Source organism: Rhizopus delemar, genomic scaffold, assembly GCF_000149305.1.
Source record: "Rhizopus delemar RA 99-880 supercont3.2 genomic scaffold, whole genome shotgun sequence".
NCBI classification, from domain to species: domain Eukaryota; kingdom Fungi; phylum Mucoromycota; class Mucoromycetes; order Mucorales; family Rhizopodaceae; genus Rhizopus; species Rhizopus delemar.
In genome coordinates this window covers 3,027,454-3,049,589 of record NW_027137828.1, presented here as the reverse complement: position 1 = coordinate 3,049,589, position 22,136 = coordinate 3,027,454, and the positions used below count along the sequence as shown (strand labels likewise).

General features: G+C 37.3%; 10 protein-coding genes across 10 annotated transcripts; 4 read left to right on the top strand and 6 right to left on the bottom strand.

Annotated features, from left to right (window-relative positions):
* Window positions 1–872: 872 nt before the first annotated feature.
* Window positions 873–1,310, bottom strand: RO3G_03438 (uncharacterized protein; the record flags this gene model as incomplete). The annotated part of the gene is made up of 1 exon (XM_067658028.1): window positions 873–1,310. The coding sequence occupies one exon, from the start codon at window positions 1,308–1,310 to the stop codon at window positions 873–875; it is 438 nt and encodes a 145-aa protein (XP_067514129.1).
* Window positions 1,311–1,850: 540 nt separating this feature from the next.
* On the top strand, window positions 1,851–3,001 carry RO3G_03437 (guanine nucleotide-binding protein subunit beta-2-like 1; the record flags this gene model as incomplete). Its single annotated transcript, XM_067658027.1, has 3 exons — window positions 1,851–1,884; window positions 2,035–2,122; window positions 2,188–3,001. 3 exons carry the CDS (start codon window positions 1,851–1,853, stop codon window positions 2,999–3,001), a joined length of 936 nt encoding a protein of 311 aa, XP_067514128.1.
* Window positions 3,002–3,276: 275 nt separating this feature from the next.
* Window positions 3,277–4,057, top strand: RO3G_03436 (uncharacterized protein; the record flags this gene model as incomplete). Its single annotated transcript, XM_067658026.1, has 2 exons — window positions 3,277–3,766; window positions 3,816–4,057. 2 exons carry the CDS (start codon window positions 3,277–3,279, stop codon window positions 4,055–4,057), a joined length of 732 nt encoding a protein of 243 aa, XP_067514127.1.
* Window positions 4,058–4,089: 32 nt separating this feature from the next.
* RO3G_03435 (uncharacterized protein) lies at window positions 4,090–6,253 on the bottom strand (the record flags this gene model as incomplete). The annotated part of the gene is made up of 8 exons (XM_067658025.1): window positions 4,090–4,478; window positions 4,542–5,017; window positions 5,203–5,257; window positions 5,305–5,421; window positions 5,486–5,625; window positions 5,771–5,829; window positions 6,026–6,156; window positions 6,211–6,253. The coding sequence occupies 8 exons, from the start codon at window positions 6,251–6,253 to the stop codon at window positions 4,090–4,092; spliced, it is 1,410 nt and encodes a 469-aa protein (XP_067514126.1).
* Window positions 6,254–6,636: 383 nt separating this feature from the next.
* On the top strand, window positions 6,637–7,555 carry RO3G_03434 (uncharacterized protein; the record flags this gene model as incomplete). Its single annotated transcript, XM_067658024.1, has 5 exons — window positions 6,637–6,777; window positions 6,836–6,857; window positions 6,908–6,943; window positions 7,089–7,139; window positions 7,212–7,555. 5 exons carry the CDS (start codon window positions 6,637–6,639, stop codon window positions 7,553–7,555), a joined length of 594 nt encoding a protein of 197 aa, XP_067514125.1.
* A 765-nt stretch (window positions 7,556–8,320) lies between these two features.
* Window positions 8,321–9,718, bottom strand: RO3G_03433 (uncharacterized protein; the record flags this gene model as incomplete). Its single annotated transcript, XM_067658023.1, has 6 exons — window positions 8,321–8,762; window positions 8,809–8,973; window positions 9,097–9,188; window positions 9,240–9,292; window positions 9,407–9,524; window positions 9,575–9,718. 6 exons carry the CDS (start codon window positions 9,716–9,718, stop codon window positions 8,321–8,323), a joined length of 1,014 nt encoding a protein of 337 aa, XP_067514124.1.
* Window positions 9,719–10,154: 436 nt separating this feature from the next.
* Window positions 10,155–10,446, bottom strand: RO3G_03432 (uncharacterized protein; the record flags this gene model as incomplete). Its single annotated transcript, XM_067658022.1, has 2 exons — window positions 10,155–10,174; window positions 10,290–10,446. 2 exons carry the CDS (start codon window positions 10,444–10,446, stop codon window positions 10,155–10,157), a joined length of 177 nt encoding a protein of 58 aa, XP_067514123.1.
* A 643-nt stretch (window positions 10,447–11,089) lies between these two features.
* Window positions 11,090–15,211, bottom strand: RO3G_03431 (uncharacterized protein; the record flags this gene model as incomplete). The annotated part of the gene is made up of 7 exons (XM_067658021.1): window positions 11,090–11,105; window positions 11,220–11,605; window positions 11,658–11,889; window positions 11,949–14,448; window positions 14,513–14,860; window positions 14,933–15,150; window positions 15,207–15,211. The coding sequence occupies 7 exons, from the start codon at window positions 15,209–15,211 to the stop codon at window positions 11,090–11,092; spliced, it is 3,705 nt and encodes a 1,234-aa protein (XP_067514122.1).
* A 419-nt stretch (window positions 15,212–15,630) lies between these two features.
* On the bottom strand, window positions 15,631–17,919 carry RO3G_03430 (uncharacterized protein; the record flags this gene model as incomplete). The annotated part of the gene is made up of 6 exons (XM_067658020.1): window positions 15,631–16,269; window positions 16,325–16,422; window positions 16,523–17,146; window positions 17,217–17,267; window positions 17,349–17,797; window positions 17,906–17,919. The coding sequence occupies 6 exons, from the start codon at window positions 17,917–17,919 to the stop codon at window positions 15,631–15,633; spliced, it is 1,875 nt and encodes a 624-aa protein (XP_067514121.1).
* A 1,843-nt stretch (window positions 17,920–19,762) lies between these two features.
* RO3G_03429 (uncharacterized protein) lies at window positions 19,763–22,112 on the top strand (the record flags this gene model as incomplete). Its single annotated transcript, XM_067658019.1, has 6 exons — window positions 19,763–19,803; window positions 19,872–19,997; window positions 20,061–20,658; window positions 20,718–20,778; window positions 20,937–21,236; window positions 21,289–22,112. 6 exons carry the CDS (start codon window positions 19,763–19,765, stop codon window positions 22,110–22,112), a joined length of 1,950 nt encoding a protein of 649 aa, XP_067514120.1.
* Window positions 22,113–22,136: the final 24 nt, after the last annotated feature.

Below are 22,136 nucleotides of genomic sequence, written 5' to 3'. Positions count from 1 at the left end.
TCAAGCCTTTTTTTCTGAACACACACACTATTTTTTTTAGCCTATCGATCACTCTAATTACAATGCCTAAATTTAAGTCTTTACTCCGAAAAGTCAAATGCCAAGAACCAAGTTTTACAACTGAAATATAAAAAAGCAAGTTTAAGAATAGCCACACATTTCCCTTAAAAAGTAATGTTCTAAAAGAATAAATGGAAAATGGGATGTGCTGAATTCCATAAACATTGACTTGTCATCAATGTGTCTTGTGAAGTTCACATGTAAAAAATGTGTTGTTCAAACCTGACCCCACAATGCTGCGGATGTTTAAAGCCACCGGTAGGATGTAGAGTAGTTGCCGTAGCGATGATTGTTTGTCAACAGCATCCGTTGCTGAACATTAACAACTGCGTAAAACCAAGCTCGGTGAATTACAAACCGAATTGTTTTTTTTTTTTTTTTTTTTTTTTTTGTGTGGTATTCTATTCATAGTCATGATTTATAATGATGACAGCTTTAGCTGAATAAACAATACAATACATGTCTGCATTTCTCTCTCTTTCTCACATCGTTTATCTATTCCAATATCCTATACTTGTGATATATTTACATTCATCATCATCTTTCTTTAGAGCAATTGGTTTACATAAAAAGTTTTTTTTTTTTTCTTTTTTCTTTGTGCTTGTTTTATCACTCAAGGAAAAAAAAAAAAAAAGGTCTGTGGCAGAGCTAAATTCCCTCAGCCATACACAGAACACAGTTCTAGGATACACAAAGTGATATGTTCCCAGTACAATCATCCATCACCTATCCTCATCTCTCAATTGCTCTAAGCGATGAAATAACCAAAGCCTTTGATAAAAATAACCCTAATCTATTCTCCCTCTCTCTTTTTATTCCAATTCTGCTTTTGTTTTCATCAACAAGTTCACTGTAGGCTCTATCTCTGACCTCATCACAGGAGGATCAATTTCCAAAGACCAGAATGATTCCAAAATGGACGGTGGTAAAATCAAAATGGAAGTATCTACATCTGTATGATCACTTTCATTCACAATCTCCAGCTGCTCTTCGTTTTTTAAAAACCCAGCCAACTCGTCACATAATCCCATCTTTTTCTTGTTCGACGGCCTTTTAGGTGTCCATTTTTTTCTCCTTTCTTTATCCTGTAAGGCAAGCTCTTGATCAAACTCGACTTGTCTTTGCTCAATATCCAATTTCCTACTGGCCCTTTGTTCCTTTCGCTGGGCTTCCCAATCGTCTTTAAGCCGACTGGAGAGTTTGAGTTGAAGTTCGGCTAATTTATCATATTCGCTATTCAACATGTCCATCTTTTTGCTTTATAGAAACGTTAATCATCGCCTGGAACGGTAGCAAATTAACTTGCCTCGTTTCGTTTTCCTTTATCCATTGAAAAAGGCAGAGTCGAGTATTCTTTAGAACAGGGCATTCAACTAGATTCGTATAGTTTTACCTTTTGTTTCGCATCTTGCTTAAAATGAAATGAGTTAGGGAAAAGTGGACATGTAGAAATAAAACAACATTTACCAAAGTTCTTTGTATCTGTCTTATCCTTTTTCGTGTTTCTTTAATGGCATCTTTATATTGTTCTGCTGTGAAATCAACAGTCATTATGTTTATAAAAGGAAAGAAGAAGAAAAAAAACGTATTTCACGCCCAGAGTTTGGTATTTGATATACTTTCATGCATAGTAAAAAAAAAGGGGGGTAGAATAACGCACGGAAAGGAAACGTGGTGTGTATTAATCGGAGTTTGAATGGTGAGAGGGGTGGGTTGGACGTTGGGCAAGTATTATGATAAAGGACTACATCTATGCAAGCCAAGTTTCTTTCTTTTTCATCTCGCGAATAATGGATACTCTTACCTTGCGCGGTACTCTTGAAGGTAAACCATAAAGAAGGATGGATTAGGAAAGATGGATGGATTATACTGAATCCTGTTTTTTCATATTAGGTCATGGCAACTGGGGTAAGACTGGAAAAGCATTGCGAAAAGAATGAAGCAAATTTTAACACTTGAAAAAAAATATATTAGTTACTGCCATTGCTACCACTTCTGAAGCTCCTGATATGGTCTTGTCTGCTTCTCGTGACAAGTCTATCATCGTCTGGCACCTCACCAGGTATAAGGGATATATACAAAATACCAAAAAGAGCGCACTATATTAATGAGAATGGAACTAATTAGAGATGAAGTCAACTACGGTGTCCCTCGTAAGTCCCTTGTTGGTCACTCTCACTTTGTAGAAGATCTCGCCATCTCTTCTGACGGTCAATTCGCCTTGTCCGCCTCTTGGGATCACACTCTCCGTCTTTGGGATCTCAACAACGGAACCACCACCTGTCGTTTCGTTGGCCACACCAACGATGTTCTCTCTGTCTCTTTCTCTGCCGATAACCGTCAAATCGTTTCTGGCTCTCGTGACAAGTCCATCAAGTTGTGGAACACCCTTGGTGAATGCAAGTACAACATCACCGAAGACGGCCACAGCGAATGGGTTTCTTGCGTCCGCTTCTCTCCCAACCCTGCCAACCCCTTGATCGTCTCTGGTGGTTGGGACAAGCTCGTCAAGGTCTGGGACCTCACCAAGTTGAAGCTTCGCACCAACTTCATCGGTCACAATGGCTATGTGAACACGGTCACCATCTCTCCTGATGGTTCCCTCTGTGCCTCTGCCGGTAAGGACGGTGTTGTCATGCTCTGGGACTTGAACGATGCCAAGCATCTTTACTCTTTGGATGCTGGATCCGTTGTTCATGCCCTTACCTTCTCCCCTAACCGTTACTGGCTCTGCGCTGCTACCGCCAACGGTATCAAGATTTGGGATCTCGAAACCAAGTCCATTGTTGATGAACTTCGTCCTGAATTTGCTCAATTGGGTAAGAGAAAGAACCCTGATCCTGAATGTTTGTCTGTTGCCTGGAGTGCTGATGGTGCTACCCTCTTCTCTGGTTACTCTGACAACATCATCCGTGTCTGGCAAGTCACCCGTACTCTTTAAATCAACTTATGAAAGGCTGAGTTAGAAGAGATACATTAAAAACATCTTATTTTAATATCACCCCCAATAAACCATAATAAAATAAGAAAAGAGTATTCATTACTACAAAAAAGAAACATCTTGTTGTCAGACAACCTGAAGAAGGAAGGTCGTGTCGTTTGAGGATCGTGATCTGAGTTTTAATGAGCGTGTTCTTTCTGTTCAAGTCCCGTTAGGTAGAGATGATAAGCACCTCATTGTCCCTTTTTTTTTCACTTCTTTTTCTCTCCTCAAGGATGTTGCCATTTTTCACATCGAATGAAACAAGCAGTTGGCTACTGTACATTTTGACTGATTCAGCTCTTCCAACCGGTGGATTTGTATCGTCCTCTGGCCTTGAAGCAAGTTATCAAGCAGGCCTTATCGATAACACGAACCTACCCGCATTCGTTTCTTCATCAGCACACAACTTTGCCTCGAATTCCAACTGCTTTGTCAGAGCAGGGTATGAGGCGGTGGATCACAGTGATCCTCTTGTGTTTCTGTCGGATTGTGATGCCACATGTGATGCTGTCACGGCGGCTAATGCGGTTGCGAAACGAGCTTCCTTGGCTCAAGGCATCGCTATGCTCACACTCTTCCTAAAGTGTTTCTCGGATACCGCTGACCAAAAAGAGAATGTACAGATGGTGAAGAATTGGAAAAATAGAATTCGAGCAGAAAAAGCGGATGGTCATTTTGCCATCTGTTTTGGATTGATATGTCGGTGCCTGAAGGTGGATTTAGGTAGAAATGAAAATAGGGGGTATTTTTATCCATCTCATGCATATTTTAGAAAATACACTCCATTTATGGTTATATTTATTTACTCGAACCATCTATTCTTCTGCTGTTCGACTCAACATTGTTGGACCTTACGAAGCACAAAAATTATTACTTGAATCAAGAGAACCCATAGAGAAAATCATTCAGCGTACAAAGGATATTAGTATAGATGATTGCTGTCAAACAAACCCATTACTTGATGTATGTCAAGGTATGCATGATAGACTTTATTCAAGATTATTCAACAGTTAACCAACAAAAAAAAAATAAAGTGTATATATTTTTTAAACTCTACAATTTGTGAATGCGACGACCATGATATCCGTAGCACCAACTTCCGTCAAAAGATCCATGATCTCACCCTTTCTCTTCTTTTCAATCATGGCAGACACAGCAACCCAGCCTTCGTGAGAGTCTAGTGAAGAAACAGTAGGTGCTTGTCGACCAGGTGTGATTTGAACAGCACGAGGCAAGTTGACACGTTCGACATTGTAAGTACAAAGGACATACTTGTTGGCAGCAATCACACCGCGAATACGAGATGTGATCTTATCGATCAAATCTTGGTGGTGAGAGTTCTTGTTGGACATTAAAACGGATTGAGTGTTCAATAAAGTGTGAATATCGTGAAGACCAGCTGCACGCATTGTTTCTCCGGATTCAACCAAATCAACTAGTAGAAAAAGAAAAGGGTTATCATTCATCCGCTGGCTGCACACCGTATCTGTCTACTTACTAATACCGTCAGCAAGACCCAAGGCACAAGCAGCTTCCACAGATCCAGAGACATAATTAATTGTAGTCTTTGTACCAGCAGTCTGATCGATAGGCTCAAATACTTTTCTAGCAAAAGCATCAAAGCTGGTGACAATACGCTTACCAGCCAGTTGCTCGATCGTTTGGTATTCACCTTTTACAGGCACTTGAACACACAGACGGCACTTGCCAAATTCAAGTTCCATGATTTCTGTCACCTTGTCTTGTACCTCACTTTCGACAATCATGTCTTGACCAGAAATACCCAAGTCCACATTTCCTTCAGCAACGTATTTAGGAATGTCGGAGGCGGGTAAAAAGATAAGGGCGATAGGCAAATTGGTACAGAGAGCGATATCTTGACGGGTGCGACGATTAAAGTGGATATCGGAACCACTTAGGAGCTGTAAACATTGTTCATGAAGACGTCCCTTTTTGGGAATGGCGAATAAAAGTCTATTGTCTAAATCTTTAACAAAATCCATAGTGTTGTATGTATAAAAAAATAAAAACAGAAAAAAAAAAAAAAAAGGGATTGAAGGAAATCAGATTCAATTAAAAAAAAATATTTTTAATTTCAATTTGACGTAAGACGTCACAAAGGCTTTTCTTTTCCAAGTAAATTCATCACAAATTCAAACATGAATACAGCAGATGCATTTGTAGGAAAAGCACGCAAAAAGGACGGTAAGAAACCTATGTAGACATGATTAATACATTAACAATAATCTTTTTCTTTTTACCTCTATAAAATCCAGCAAGTCCTTCTGTCTTGTATACAAACCTTGCAACCGAGGTCGGGGTAGGAAACTTTTTAGGTGACACATCGGGTTGTGTCATGTATCGATTTTTGACCACGTCTGTTGTTTAAAAAAAATTAGTGGAAATGAGTCACTATGAATTTTTTTTTTTAAAAAAATTAACCTGAAGGAAAAGCGCCTGCCCAAAAGGCGGTCGCACTTAGACCACCTGCGACGAATGTAACAGTACCATCAGTCATGTTTAGCTTTGATAACTCTTTTGTGAATACTTCATAAGAACCCCAAAATACAAAGAACCAACTCCTAAATAACATTGTAGGCAAAAGGCCTTGCCAAAGTCCGAATATACCATTATTACGAACCTTTTTCTTACTTGTTAACCATTAAATATACAAACAAATATGCCGTTTACCACTTGTTTCACGCAATCAATCGGACCCTTGTATACTTTATTTCCAGAGTCGTATTGCACTTGTAATCTTGCTTTAATTTGTTCAACAGGTGTTGCTACAAAGGATACAGTAATTCCACCCGCTAGTCCAGCTAGACCGTGTTGAAAGACAGATAAAGGTTTATCTCCGTTCCATCTCTGCATTAATATTCTCGCGTTATGTAATGTGCCTAACCTTTGTAAAGTCATGTCATGTCATATATAGTAGATCATTATGTCTTACATTATGCTGTCCATAAACATCCAACCTACAAGCGGTGGTGTGGCGCCTTTATATAATGCCCTTGGACCTTCACGACTAACTGTCTTCAAGAAGCAATCTAAAGGGCCCTTAAATCTTCCATCTGATTTGCTTGTTGTTTGCATACGGATTTTAATTGTGTCTAGAATACTATATAAATTCACTGTGATGCTCCGTACGTCAAATCATAGCTTACCAAAAGGATGGCCAACTACTAATTTAGTTATGCCAGAAGCCATACCAGCAGCAAATCCACGTACACGATTATGGACGGATTGATCAGTGAGTTCTGGATTGGCTTGGGTTCCTATTCCATTCTATCTAAGCCCCTCTCAACTTTTGTATAATAAGAAAGGCTCCCAATGTTCGTACCTTTTGACATTTAAAAATAAAAGAAAAAAAGAAAAAGAAAAAGAAAAAAAGATGTCAAAAAGTTTAGATCTTTAAAGTCACAGAGAGCTGTAAATCATTTACATGACTCAATGACCAATGAGAATCAATTACCATGCTGTCCCTATTCTTGAGTGAAACCCCACTTTTTTATTATTATTTTTTTCTTTTTTCCTTTTTCCTTTTTTTTTTAAGAAAAAAAAAAAAAAAGAAAAGAAATCCCTTTTGAATCATGTCTCAAGGCATCACTAGTACACAAAACAATTCGACAATAACTCAAGATTATAATAATTTTACAAATTATTTTCCTTTCTCATTAAATGAACAAGAAAAAAGGAAAATATTACCAGAATCTTGTAATCACTGCCAGAAGGTAAGAACGACTGATGTATAGAAATAAATGAGTTGATAAAATTATTTTATTTGGTTAGGCAAGGCTAACATGCGATGGAGGTAAAAACTAATAATTTCTCACGATAATATTTATATATAAAACAAAATAGGTCGACCATGTCAAGGATGTATTAAACGTGACCTAAGTACAACATGTTCAGATATAACAAAAAAAAGATTGAAATCAACAAATAATAATAATAATAATAATAATAATAACAATGAAGAACAGCAAACATGTAATAAAATAAATATTAAAAGTATTAAAAATATATTTATCATTTCCTACAGTGTTTACCACTTCAACCATTTTACCTTTTACGCCTGCAGATCAACCAATAGGTGAGAATGAAAAAAATAAAAAAAGATATTTTACCCCACACATTTTTATTTATATTTTATTACTTTTTATAGAAACTTCTTTAAATCAATTTATGGATAATTGTACTCTTTTCAACTTCTCCCTTAATGATTTAGGTTTTGGTTCAGAAACAGCTGGATTAGAATATGGTGTATTAGGAAATATGATTCCGGACAAACAAGATTTTTCACCCATCTTTTCATTTCAATCTTCTTCTTCACCTGCCACTACCCCTACTTCTCAACAACCATCATCTATACAACAAAAATCTACGCCAAAACGAGATAATCACAGACGAAAGAGTCGTAATACAGAAAATGTATACAACAGTGTTCAAAAGCCATTTAATTATGCAGAAGGGTTTCATTATCTTATTCAATATGTTACTGAAAAGTAAAAGACCTTCTTAATTTAAATGTGAATATTAATCCTATTTGATTATAGAATGAGCAGAGAAGATTTACGAAGGATTAGTAGAGCTTTATCTTTATTTAGACCTTCTTTTCTATCACTCATCATGAACTTGACGGAAGAAGACTTAGTGTTTATGGAAAAATGCATACAGAGGACTTTACTGGAGTATGAAAAACTCATTAGCTTTTCAGGCACACCGACAGTAGTCTGGAGAAGAACGGGTGAAGTGTGCTTGGTCGGTAAAGAGTTTTCTTTATTAACTCAGTGGACGAAAGACATGCTGTTGAATAAAAAGACTTATATTTATGAGGTAATTATTCACTGATGTTTGCATGATACTCATACGAATATAGTTGATGGAGAATCAGTCTGCTGTGGAATATTGGGAAAAGTTTTCAAGTCATGCCTTTGATAATACAGATAAAGCGTGTAGTTATTCATGTATATTGAGAACACCACAACGTAAACCTGTACCTTGCACATTTTGCTTCACTATCAAACGTGATATTTTCGATTTACCAAGTGTTATTGTAGGAAATGTAAGTAATGACAGTTACCGTAGATAATCTATGCTCATTATACCTTGTCCTAGTTTTTACCTATACTTAGTTAACATCTTACTTTTTTTTTTTATTATTGATACCACACATACTTTTATATGTGCAGATAAAAACCTTGTAAAATAATAAAAAAAAGCATATTGGGTCCCACTGTAATATAAACTTTCTTTCTCTATACAAATACATATTTATTGATTTGATGAGTGAGACTTGGGTGAAGTAGGCTCTATTTGCAACTTGGCCAATTGATCGCAGAGTGGGCCTTCAAATGCTTGACGAAACAAACTATCGACGGCTATGCTCTCATCAAATAGAGGATTTCTCTTGATTTCTTCAGCCAATGCCTCCTTTAACGAAGGAGCCTTACATTCAAATAGATGTTCCCAATCAAGACCATCAAAGAAAGGGTGTTGCTTGATAGCCTCTGTACCTTCTTTTCCAAGTCTTTTTGTAGGATCTAAGGTAAGTAATTTTTGAATAATATCTTTAGCCTCTGGTGAGAAATGATTAGGTATCGTGTATTCTAGATGTTTGATTTTTTGAAATATTAAATAATCAGTAGGCGCCTTGAATGGTGACGTCCCTGATAACATTTGATAGATAATACATCCAAGTGCCCAAAAATCAGCTCTACATAATACATTATAAGCTTGTATTAATCATTTGTAATCCTTACTCTTTTGAAACTGGTTCACTTGCAAGTAATTCAGGAGGAACATACTCTGCAGTGCCTACAAATGACCTTGATCCAGCACTATTGCTTTCCTCAGTCTGATTAGATAATATCTTTGCTGATCCAAAATCAATTAATTTGATATGCATATTCTCATCTAATAGAATACTGCACTTTCGAGTTCACATCTATTCTCTTTTACTTGTCGAATAAAACTTACTTTTCAGGTTTAATATCTCTGTTTTATTATATGTTATTAGAAAACACAATAACCTTTATCGTTGTTGTTACCTGTGAATAACATCTTGTTTATGAATATGTTCAATCGCTAATAATATTTCTGCTGCATAAAACTGCGCTGTCTTTAGGTCGAAAGGTGCAAGCTAATAATAAATTTTGTTAATAAACCCTACGCTCATATATCGTTAACTTACTCCTTTAATATAATTATATAATTCACCATTTTCTGCTAAATCCAATACAAAATCTATCATATCGTTTAGCTTCTATATACATATAAAAACTAGTTTGTTATTACATAAACTGCGATCGTCTTTAAAAGTCCAGTGGAGTTTGATGATGCCTGGATGATTCATTTTACTCAACGCATCTCGTTCAATCATGACATATTTTACTTTATTATTCTTTACGATATGCGCTTTATCCAATCTTTTGATTGCATACAACTTTCCACTCTTTTTATCTTTACCAACAAGTACCTGTGATAAAATATAAGAAAACAAGCAAGAAAATATAAATATCAACTTACAGTTGAATAAGAGCCTTCTCCTAAAATATCACCATATTCGAAATCAGTAACAGTGCGTCTTTGATGATGTAAGGGATGTGAAGGATCGTCTACATTTGTACTTAAAACGGGTGCACGTTCACCTGAAGTTGGAGATTCTATCATTCTACTGAAAAATAAGGGGAAAAGATAGGAGAAAGACAAAGAAAAGGAAAGAAAAAAAAAATCTGGTTTTAAAAGTGGGGTGGCAGAGCCAATGCTTTGTGCAAGTAAATAAACATGCAAAGAGGTGAAACAAACACTTTATCCCCTCTTTCAACAAAACAAGCCAAGTTCTCCTTTACTCGGGTCATGGAAGGTGATATTTCGGTATCCTTCGTGACTAAAAATAGAAAACAGACTTTTACAGTATGCTTTCCTTTTGAAATTTAAGCGTTCATCGTTCGCAAGGCTTGCCATGATATTTGGTTATTCCTAGTGAATAGATAGTCCACATTAAATAGAACTGAACTGTTGAATAACCTTGTATACTGTCATTGACTTTATTCATTTATTTTTTGTTGAATGAAACAAAGATAGCACAATAGAATGGAAATACTCTTTATTTTAAGGAAGAAGCATCTATGATGGAAAGTAATGTTGCAAAATTGCAAAAACATATAATAAATTTTCTGGCCGCTGAGTAAAGCCATCGCTCACCTGTCTTATGCACTTTGTGTTTAGGCTCATACTTTACATGTGATCCAACTAGAGCACCTGTATCCATCACGTATGTTTCCTTCCCTTTCTCTAGCTGTACATGTTTCATCTCGACTGTGAAACACATTTTCACAAGGTACCCTGTTCAAGTCATCTATATTCACAAAGTGAACTGAACGCAAAAATATAGACATTTCAAGTTCTCCAATAGGACTGAATTCGTGAGAGCATCATTTTACACCAAGGTTGAAAAGGTTTATCAAGATAAGAGGCATCTGGGACTGAGAATCAGGCACTATCGACTGTGCACATCACAACACGACCCACACGGTTGTGGTGCGTTCTTTTGTTGCACGGTTCTACCTTTTCGCTCTATGGATGGCTGTAAATGCATAAGAGAAGAGAGTAGGCTTCGGCCAGCAGCATCACAATAACCAGGAAATTGTCAGCGTTAACGACATCTCTATGGCATGAAACATTTTGACAGATACCGTTAATGTATACTTGGTGTCTGTTTTCATATGGTTCGAGCTCAAATAGAGTCGATGCGAAAGAGACTTGTAGGCTCGTAGTGAATAAATGTTAGGAAACAAAGTATTTTTAGACCCCTATAAACAAGAATTAAGCTTATTCTTTTAATGCACTACCTTTTATTGATTGATACGAAGCTGTAAAATAAGTTTAGAAAAAATCCTATCTATGCATCCTGCTCACGACTACCCCTTTCCGCTTTTATCACTTCCCTGTTTACAATTGTATGCATTTGGAAAAACTATTTTGCGGATATACACAATGAGCTAATAGTATTCATGGATAGTCTAGTTCGTGTGCCTATACTTACAAATAATGGGCACTATTTATATAATGTAAACGATAGGTTTATCAATTCAGTTTATTAATTTAAAAAATTAGCGAGTTTTCTCTCTTTCTCTCTTTTCCTTTAAACAAAAACTTTTAAGAAATTTACAATTTGCGTTTCTTCACGATACGCTCTACTTCTTCATGTAATTCAGCTACTCTTCCAGCTAAAGATAAGTACATTCGCTTTTGTCCAGTCATGATTTCTGAAAGGAGTTCTGGTGAAAATCCACTTTCCTTATCCAATGAACCAATGGCTTCTTCAATTGATTGAATAGCTTGAGAATAGTTTTGTGTTTTTTGTTCCAAGTTATTTACAGTATTTACAAAGAACTGCCAGTTCTCGGAGGCTCCCAATGTACGCCAATTTCTATTCTCTTGGTTCAGGACACTACTTGCAGCTGCAATGTTTGTTCGGTGTCGTGCATTTTTATCAATAAGTTCATAAAGTGTATTTTCTTGTATTTCTAGTTGCTTTGATAAAATATCGGCATCCTATGTATAAATGTAAGATTATGCGTTTCATTTATTCTCCTTCTTCACTTACAATACTCAGATTTTCTGTTTTTGTTTGTATATCACGGAGTGTTGAAGCAAAGGTAGAATGTATTTGTTTCTCAATATTATCACGTTTGTCGGCTTGCTGATTAATAAAGTGCTGTAATTCAGCAAGCTCACCTCTTGCTAAGTTGGGTAATTCCCAGAATCGAGTAGTATAAGTAACTTGGTTTGGCTCAGCAACATCAGATTTTAAAGTAGTAGGAGTATATGATGTATCACTACAGCAAAAAAAATAAGCTAACCGCTTTTCACATGTATTTTTTTTTTGTTTCTTTACCGAGAAATATACTTGGCGGTATGTTTTAGTGAAAGTACAGAAGATTTGTCTCGTTCACTTTCATCTATTTTACTAAATGCAATAGATACAGATCCAGGCTTTTCGGGCTCTGTACTCTTGGTGGTTTCTGTAATTGGTTTGATACTGAAAACAGGTGCTGCTGTCACAGTAGAGGCAGTGGTAGAGGTAGTAGCTGCTGTTGTAACAGCGGCAGCAGCGGTAGTAGTAGTACTTGGAGCGCTTTCTTTGTTGATGGAAAAGATGCTTGTTGATGCTGATGTTGTAGGGGCAGAGCTACTAGTTACAGAATCAGCAGGCTTACTTGTCTCTAATGCATCAGCAGATATAGTAGTGCTTGCACTTGTTGCTGGCTTGCTACCAGGTAGTGTGCTAAAGTTGAACACACCTCCAGACTTTTTAATAGTGCTAGATTCCGACTTTTCGGCCTCTTTTTCTGCAGTGGAAGTGCTTCCAAAACTAAATGTAGTAGTAGAAGGCGCATTGGATGTGCTTCCAAGGCTAGTAGCAGGAGCAGATGAGGTTGCAGTTGAAGTGCTGCTAAAACCGACAGCAGGAGTAGAAGAAGGAGCACTAGAAACTTTTCCGAAAGTGAAAGCGGGTGTAGATTTGGGTGCACTGGAAGTGCTTTCAAAGCTGATGGCAGGAGCCGTTGAAGGTGCAGCAGAAGTGCTCCCAAAAGTAAATGATGGTGTAGAAGAAGGAGCGGTGGTTGTGCTTCCAAAGGTGATTGCAGGAGCAGACGTAGGAGCACTGGAAGAGTTTCCAAAACTAATAGCAGGAGTAGATGTAGGAGCACTAGTTGTGCTTCCAAAAGTAAAGGCAGGTGTGGTTGTAGAAGTACTAGAGGACATTCCAAAGGTGAAAGTAGAGGCAGGCTTAGATGTGCTAGAAGTGCTTCCAAAGGTAAATGCTGGCGTGGAAGAAGCAGTGGTAGTACTAGGAGCATTAGAGGTACTTTCAAAGCTAATAGCAGGGGCGGATGAGGGAGCAGATGAAATGCTACCGAAACTCAAAGCAGGCTTGATAGATGGTGCACTAGAAGTATTTCCAAAAGTGAAACCGGAAGCTGCTTGAGAAGTTGATGGCTTACTGGTTGCTGTATCGTCCTTCTTTTCGCTAGTTGCGGTAGAACCAAAGGTAAAGGGTGAGCTGGCAAGTGACTTACTAGCAGGTTTGCTTTGAGTTGCAAAAGTTTGTCCAAAGCTGAAAGGCTTTGCTGTCTCTGTTTTATCAGTAGCAGTTGATTCCTTACTTGTAACATCATCACCTTCTTTATCGTTATCATCACCTGATTGTTCGATCTCTACAATCTGCACGGACCCTGCATCTTTAGGAGTATTTGCGGCCACAGGTGTCTCTTCAGGCTCAGAAACCTCAGGAAAAGCTGTTTCTGCAGGGACATCATCTTTCGAAGAAGAGTCTTCAACCGTTACTTTGGGGGATGAAGCAGTAGCTCCAAAACTAAACACAGGAGCAGCAGGCTTTTTTTCAGAGAGGGGAACAGCAAAAGAGTCATCAGAGGATTTCTTTTCACCAGATAAGTTAGATCCAGAGGATTTTACAGAGATAGGCGCAGAGAAAATGGGTGGTTTATCAGTAACTTTAGTAGCATCACTATCTGCGGAAGCTTCTTTATCCTTGTTTGGTTTCTCCTTGTCGGCTTTATCATCTTTAATTATTTCGTTATTTCCAGAAACCTCAGTTTCTTGAGGGACGTCATTATCCTTTTCAGCAGATTTAGTGTTCTTTGCGGCTTCATCTGTTTTTTCTGTATCCTTTTTGTCGTCCTTCATGGCTCCAAAGCTGAACGAAGAGACCTTTGATTGGTTATCTGCAGTTACAGGTGGTGTAAATGAAAAAGGCTTATTTGCATCCTTATTTTCTGTGCTTCCGAAACTGATGGTTGATGAAGTTGGTGCCTGGAATGTAAATGGTTTGCTGGTAGTTAAAGAATCATTTTTCTTTTCAGTACTTGAACTGGTAGTATTAGAACTAAAACTAAATGGAGAGACTGAAGTAGCAGCTTGGTTGCCCAGTGGTTTACTAACTTCATTTTTCTTTTCTGTATTTGTCGTAGATGGAAAAGTGAATGCAGAAGTTCTAGCTTCTGTAGTTGTTGTTGAATTTGAGGCAGGTATAGAAAATTGCCCTTCCATGTCTTGTTTTGATTCATCCGTTTTTGCTGTGAATGATCCAAAAGAGAAAGTAGGTGCTGCACTGCCTACACTGCCTGAACTTCCAAATACAAACGATTTCTTATTAGATTGTTGCTCTTCCTCTGCTTGAGTCACATCCTCCATTTCAACAGAATAGCGTCGTTTTCTTGTACCGAATGAATCTGATTCGGCAGGCTGAGATGATTGGAAGCCTGTAAAAGGACTGGTTGTATTTTGCTGTTGACTGAATGTGAAGGTAGGAGCTTGGCTGGTTGGAGCTGACTCATTATTAGTATTCGATCCAAAGCTGAAGGCTGGAGTGCCTAAAATAAGAAGATGATATAATATATTTAGTGGATTGATAAAAAAGAAAGAAAATAAACCTACTACTTGGTTGTGTAGCGGCAGAGCTGTCAAGCCCGCCAAAGATAGGTGGTTTAGCGGCCGTGACAGGCGCTGCTGGTGCTCCAAAGGCAAACCCGGTAAAAGAACTAGCGCTTGGATTGGCACTACTTGTATTAGAAAAAAAGTTGAATGCCGTATTGGTGGCAGGTTTTGGAGCATTGAATCCGAAAGGCGCTGTTTGATTACCCGTTTCGTTATTGCTATTATTGGAACCAAATGAAGAAGCTGTTGAAAAGGGTTGGCTACCTTGTTGACTAGCTTGCTGACCGAATGCGGGAGTATTGAAGCCTCCAGAGAATCCTTCACTTACAGTACCAAAAGCTCCAGTGTCTGAGAATAGGAAAAATGAAAAAGAAACCGTCAGTTATAAATATTTTTCTTACAACAACTCTTTTTTCTTACTTTGTGTAGGATTATTGTTGGGTAAATTGCTTCCAAAACCTGAGCCAAACGCTGGCTGTTGGGGTACAGCAGAAGGAAAAACAAAGCCGCCTGCTGAAGTATTGCCAATACTATTTGTACTTCCAACACTACTCAAAGAGGTGGTTGAGGCTGTTCTGTTTAATCGTCGTCTAGGAACCGCAATTTTGCGTTCTGGATGGGGATTGTTTGGTAGATTACTATTAAAAAAAAATGAATGGAACGCGCTTTCTTGTCAGTGTTAAATTAAACTTACTTCATTTAATTTTTTGTAATAATTGCTTTTTTTACAAAATCACTATATGGTGTGTCTCTTTTTTGTTTGACTTTCTTTATGATGTTTGACAATAACAAACTGTACGATTTTATTGTTGTTTTGTAAGAAAAAAGAAAAAAATTAAACCTGTGTCCACTCTTAGTCACAATTTGAAGATTTTTTTTTTTTGCACGCCAGGCGACATGGACGGAGTTGGATATAATAAATAAGTTTTATTGGATAGAATTATTTCTGTCACTCCAAAATGTCAACATACAAGCCTCGAATACTTCTTTTTTTCACTCAAGCTCTACTTTCTTTTATATAAAATTTATTCTTTGTATAAAACTCTCCTTTATGAATGATATTTTGTTGTTTTCATTTTTATTGGCTTGTAAAAATGGAACAGTGGGTAAAAAAAAGGCTAAGCGACATAAACATAACAGTCTTTTTCCTGTCTTGCGATAAATTGCTTTTCCATCAATTGTTCAATACATTTTTTGATCATAGATACAGAAGGAGAAAACCTTGAATTGGACTGATCCAATATTTCTTGTATGAGTTGCACATGGGATAAGGTTTGCCTGGATTTCATGATACGAACAATAGCAGCTTGTATATACATCCTTCTGTCTTCCTCTACTGATTTTCGAGCTGCTTGACTCTCTTGCTGGCTTTCACTTTGCTGTTGAGCAACCGTATTGCCCACTTTTATTTTGGACCTTTTATTGCTGAATTCTCTATTGATTTCTATAATACTCTTTTCGTTGAATTTACCATCGAGTGTGTTCAGCAGGCCCAACTCAACCAATGGTCTTAAACTTCGTGTCGTTCCTGCAAGGCTTAGGCCAGAACGATCAGCGATCTCCTTGACGGTCATACTATTACACTGGTTGAACAAGAGTAGCACAATCATCTGATACATGCTCACTTGCAGCTCATAAGTCTTGTCAAAGTGATTCGCTCTAACTTCTCCACGAGTCAAGTTCCATTGCCAAAGTAATTTTCTTCCGTTATAAAGGCTATTATAAAAGCTTTCAAACCAAGTTATATTATTTTCAAGCTAATTGATTTGTTAGAATACTCTCATCAAGAATAACGATAAAATAAAGTCTTACAATAGCCGGCAACATTAATTTGTTTGTATCCGTCGCTGTATCATCTTTTTGATTTAATGGCCAAGCACCAGCAGTCAACACAAGTGCCTCCACATTGCCTAGTAATTAAAAGTAAACATATTGTTGTTTTCCATTCTTCATTATGTTAAAAACCTTGAGGTTGAAGCTGATTTTCTTTTATATATGCTTTGAATTTACTATTCAGGTCACTACTGAGTGTGATGTCTGTAAACATCTTGTTTAGTTTACTAGTATATTCAACACCACAGATTTCCTTTAAGCGATTGATCATATTAATTTCCAATTCCTCTGAAAGCGAAGCGTTGTAGATGAGACGCTTGGCAAGCATTCTAGAGTAAAATTTTTGGAATACATCCTTATCATCCACATACTTGAATAACGTGATCATTTTCATCAACCTCGCCTCTTGATCCTCTTGATCTTCTTCCTTTTTTATTTTCTTTCGTTGACCTGTGCCTATCTCTTTTTTACCAACATTCTTCTTTAGCATCATATCACAGTAGCGCGCTAAAGTTTCTGGTCCATTTGCGTTGGCGGCATCATTGACGATCGTTCTAAATGCTTTGTCCACAGCAGCAGTGAACAGTGAGTGTGACTCAAACACCTGGCTGTTTACTTGATAATATTTGGAATGCAACGCAAGTAACTGGTCGACAAATGGCTTTGGATTCTTGCTTACCCCAGCACCTAGTTGCGAAAGGATGTCTTTACCTAATTTTGTTATGTAGTTTTCATAGATATCCAAGATTGTCTTTAATCCATCTGGTATACGACTTAATAACTTGTAAGCCAAAGTACAGTCTAGATATTAATAAAAAATAAAGATCAATTGGTTGAAAATGCTTTATCTCTTAACACGTAACACACAGACCATGGAATCTTTCGTCTTTTAACATTGTTTCAAACTCATCAATGATACGGTCTTGATACGCCATAATGTATTGTGCCTCAAATTCCCTTACAATTCTTCCATGAGAGGTTGAGTGACAATACTGATTGTTACGCATAATTTCCTGTTGAAGACGATCATTGGCTCTCTCCATAAAGTGGCTAATGCTACCATATGCAATCTCTCGAGCTGCTTCTGCGGCATAATACCTCTTGGTGTGTACAAGATATGGACGCTCAAATTCTTCTATATAAAGTTGTAATGGCTGGTCTGTGAACGCGTTGACTTGAACAAGCGATGTGACGACGGACTTAATGATATTATGAGGTGCATTGTCTCCATTTCGGTCTTGCCGGATCCATTCAAATACTTGATAGAACAATTTATTTTGATAATGGTCTCTAATCACAAATAGCACATTTTGTTTCCATTGAGACAAGGCAACCGCTTCCACATTTTGTCTCTTGTATTTTCCACCATTTCGATTGTTGAGCTGATTGGAATTGTTCATGCGATCCAGGTAACAACAACCTCTCGACATGTATTCTGCTGCTAATGCAAATCTATCAAAAGCTTTTGCATAAGAAGTGACAATATCATCATGAGATAATATAAACTTGTAGAGAAAAAGTGTAAATTAGAATAAAGATTAAGAACACTTTTTTTTTTACTTCTTACATTGCATTGATTTATTGTATGCTTTTGAATATAATCCACTATACCATTAAATACCTCGTCTTTAAAGGACTTTGGGGTAGCTACACATAAATCATAAACAATTCTGTTTAATAAAGGATTAATAATAATAAAAAAGAAAAAGAAAGGATTGAGATTATTTACTGGTACATGGTCATTCCCTCAATCTGAGGTTGTTTGCTCGATAAGAAATAGATGCCATTTAGCATGTCAGTGAGCTGTGAAAAGTGTTGATCAAAATCGATGGGTTTCCTTTGTAAACATAACTTTCTACCCTTGTTGTCTGAGGTAGTAAACATTTTAACGTAAAAAGGGGGGAAGAGAAAAGGTATGCTTTTACATAATTAAAATGTAGGATAATGTGAGTCACGTGCTTTCAAGGCAGAATTAATAGTGGACTTTGTCGTGTTACAACAATGCGCATACAAATACGAATGTTGTCTCTCAGGGCTGCCTTTTGAATTTAACGGGCTATTCGTTATTATATATTAACATGTATGCAGTATATTGGGCTGCTTTTAATTGTTGATAATACAACTGTTTGACAATTCCTCTTTGCCCCTTGTAATAATAGGTATTTAATTACTCAGTTACAAACAACAAATTCTATTAAGATTGCTCTCTAAGCACTTAAGTTTATTTCACTATATTAATTCAAGCAATCCTCAACAAACTGTAAATCGTGTGAAATGTATTTTTTTAAGTATTTCCCTTGAATTTTTAAATTAGTCTTCATTTGAAAATTACAAAACATATGTAGGACCCAACTCTTGTAGGTAGCTCGCTTTATTTTGTAAGAAGCATCTTAAATAGGAAACAATTCCCGCTTTGCATAACCGAGTGTAACGTCACTGAGTAACAGAGCTTTCTCTTGGTCAATTGCCGAAGACAGTATACAGCAACTTCTTTTCACATTGCTTTGAATAAGATAATGATGATTAAAGTAAATAATGTATAGGAAGATAAAAAAGAGAAGTGATGACATATGAAATAACAATAACATTATATGCTGCTAAATCATCTTAATGGTGATGTAGTAAATAGACAAAGCTCATACTTTCGTTCATAATATAACGATTACTAAGCTATTATTAAACCTTGTGCTATAGTGTTTGTTTACTTAGCTCATTAAGCGTCAAAAACGCGTCTTTTTCATAGTGTTCACTCTTTATTTGCAAAACTATTCTTTCAGGCGTCTTAATCAAATATTCTGCTTGATCCAATACAAAACAAATAAAAAGTCAATGTATACCATCCTAAGTTTCATTCTGCAGCAATCTTTTTCTTTTAAAGAATTAGTACTGTCAAGAAATACTTATAACTATCATTTACTGATTACAATGAATTTAGCGGCCATCTTTATCATACTGTCTATTAAAATATCGAGAAAAATGCTGAATTGTAGACCAAATTTAGTAATACCGAAATCATATACAATATAATTTTATTCTTTCCAACCATCGTTATATAAGCATCGACGAAGTTGTTAACGTGTATTCCTTTAAGAACTAACAAGTTTGAAAAATGCTTCACCGTCTCATAGTTAAGTCTCCGCAGAAAAAATAGAAAACACAAAAAAGAAGTTTATTTCACAACTAAAGACGCCAACTATATAGATTCGTTTTCATGCTGTAGAATGAATATCATAATATCCATTAGCTTCTTTTGATCCTTTTAAAAGATAACAAAGTATAATCTGTTGTCAATTTTCATTATGTTGTAGGGTTAAATAAATTACCGCAGTTTTTAAGGTGGCTTAGATAAGTTTTTTTTAAGTAGTGGCAAAAGGATATCAGTCTTTTTTCAATATACATTACTTAGCTCTTATAAAAATGGCAAAAAAGAAGGGTGGAAAGAGAAAGGACGACTACTGGTAAAATATTGCATTCAAAAAACAAATAAGAAATAATGCTTTTTGTTACTCATGCAAATTCACAATAGGGATGAAGCTTTCGAAGAAGATGCTGTTGCTACCGGTGCCGCAGCTCCCCCAGAAGAAACTGAAGAATCCTTCGCAGAAAGAGCTAATAACTTTAGCAATATTGCTGGTGAAGAAGAAGACGATGGGTATGCAAAAAATTAATACATGAATGTTATATTTTTGTAGTTCATACTTTTGTTTTAAATTAGTTTAATGGCTATGGTCAACAAAGCTGCCAAAAACAAAGTCAAAAAAGGAAAGAAGGGAAAGAAACAACAGGTTGAAGAAGAGGAAGAACCAGTGCCTGAGGAAACTCCAGCACCTGCCGAACCCTCCGAAGAGATTGACGATCTTGATTGGGTTAACGACAATAAAAAGAACAAAAAGAATAAGAAGGGAAACAACAAAGCTCAAGCTGAAGTCGAATCTGAAACCCCTGCTGGTGAAGCCGAAGGCGAGTTCCGTATTTTGACAAAGAAAGAAAAGGAGAAGTTAAAGAAGGAAAAACAAAAAGAAGCCAAACGTTTGGCTGCTCTCGAAAAGAAGCAGCAGCAAGAAGCTGAAGATGCCGAGTTTAACAAACTTCTTGGCTTGGATAAAAAGGAAGAAGCTGGTTCTCCTGCCGAATCTTCTGAACCTGCTGCCAAATCAAAAAAGCAAATCGCAAAAGAAAAGAAGGCCAAGAAGCTTGCTCAAAAGGAAGCTGAGGCAGAAAATGCTGAAACTGCTGTCCCTGAGCCTGCTCCTGTAGCTGCCGCCCCTGCTAAGGGTAAGAAGGGTAAGGGTGCTCCAGTTGCTGCTTTAAGAGTAAGTAATGAAAGATAAAGTAAAATAAAATGGCCTATTAATGGTTATTTTTATATTAGAAAATGATTGAGGCTCAACGTGCTGCCGAAGAAGCCGAACGTAAGCGTATTGAAGAAGAACGTAAGCGCATTGAGGAAGAAGAAAGAAGACTTGCTGAAGAAGAAAAGAAGCGTGAAGAGGCTCGTGCTGCAAAGAGAGAGAAAGAGAGAGTACGTATCATTGCATATTCAGCTAATATAAGGTCGCTAAACTCTGTTTATATATATAGCTTAAGAAAGAACAACTCCGTAAGGAAGGTAAGCTTCTTACCAAGGCTCAAAAAGAAGCTCAACGTCAAGCACAGCTGCGTCATCAACAGCTTCTTGAATCTGGCATGGTTCGAGTCCAAGCTCTTGAAGATAACGATAAGAAGCCTAAGAAGATTGTCTATGGAAATCGTAAGAAGAAGGTGCCTTCTAAGGAAGAACAAGAAAGAAGACAACAAGAAGCTGAACGCAAAAAATTGGAGGAAGAGAAGAAGCGTAAGGAAGAAGAAGAAAAGGCTGCTGCTGCTGCTGCTGCTGCTGCAGAAGAAGAATGTAAGTTAATTTTTATGGAAGTTTTTCTTATATTAATTACTGCTTTATACAGCTGAGGATGATGACTGGGAAAAGGCAGCTATCAGCAGTGACGAAGAAGAAAAGAAAAAAGAAAGCGAGGATGACTTAAAGAGTGACTGGGACGCCTCAAGTGAAGATGAGGAAGAAAAGAAGCCTGCTCCCGCTAAAGCTGCTCCTGAGAAGGCTGCTCCTAAGGCTGAACCTGCCAAGGCCGAACCTGCCAAGGCTACTGCTACTAAAGCTGCTCCTGCCAAGGCCGCTCCAAGTAAGAAGCAAGAATCTGAAAGCGAATCTGAAGACTCTGATGAAGATTCCGATGAAGACTCTGAAGACGATTCCGATTATTCTGATGACAGCTCTGATGAGGAGCAACTCACAGCTACTCAGCGTCTTGCTTTGCAAAGAAAAGAAGAAGCTGCTGCTCGCCGTATTCAAAGACAACAGGAAGCTATGGCTAATCGCTCAAAGGATGATTTGCGTTCTCCCATTTGTGTTATTTTAGGTCACGTAGATACTGGTAAAACAAAGTTGTTGGATAAAATTCGTCAGACAAATGTGCAGGAAGGTGAAGCTGGTGGTATTACTCAACAAATTGGTGCCACTTACTTCCCTAGTGAAGCCATTGAAAAGAAGACAGCTGTACTTGGTGAACAGAGAGTTGAGAAGATGAAGGTTCCTGGTCTTTTGGTTATTGATACTCCTGGTCACGAATCTTTTACCAACTTGAGAAGTAGAGGTAGCTCCCTTTGTAACATTGCTATCTTAGTTGTAGATATCATGCACGGTTTGGAGCCTCAAACCCTTGAGTCCATTCGTTTGCTCCGTGATCGTAAGACACCTTTCATTGTAGCTTGAACAAGATCGATCGTCTCTTCCAAT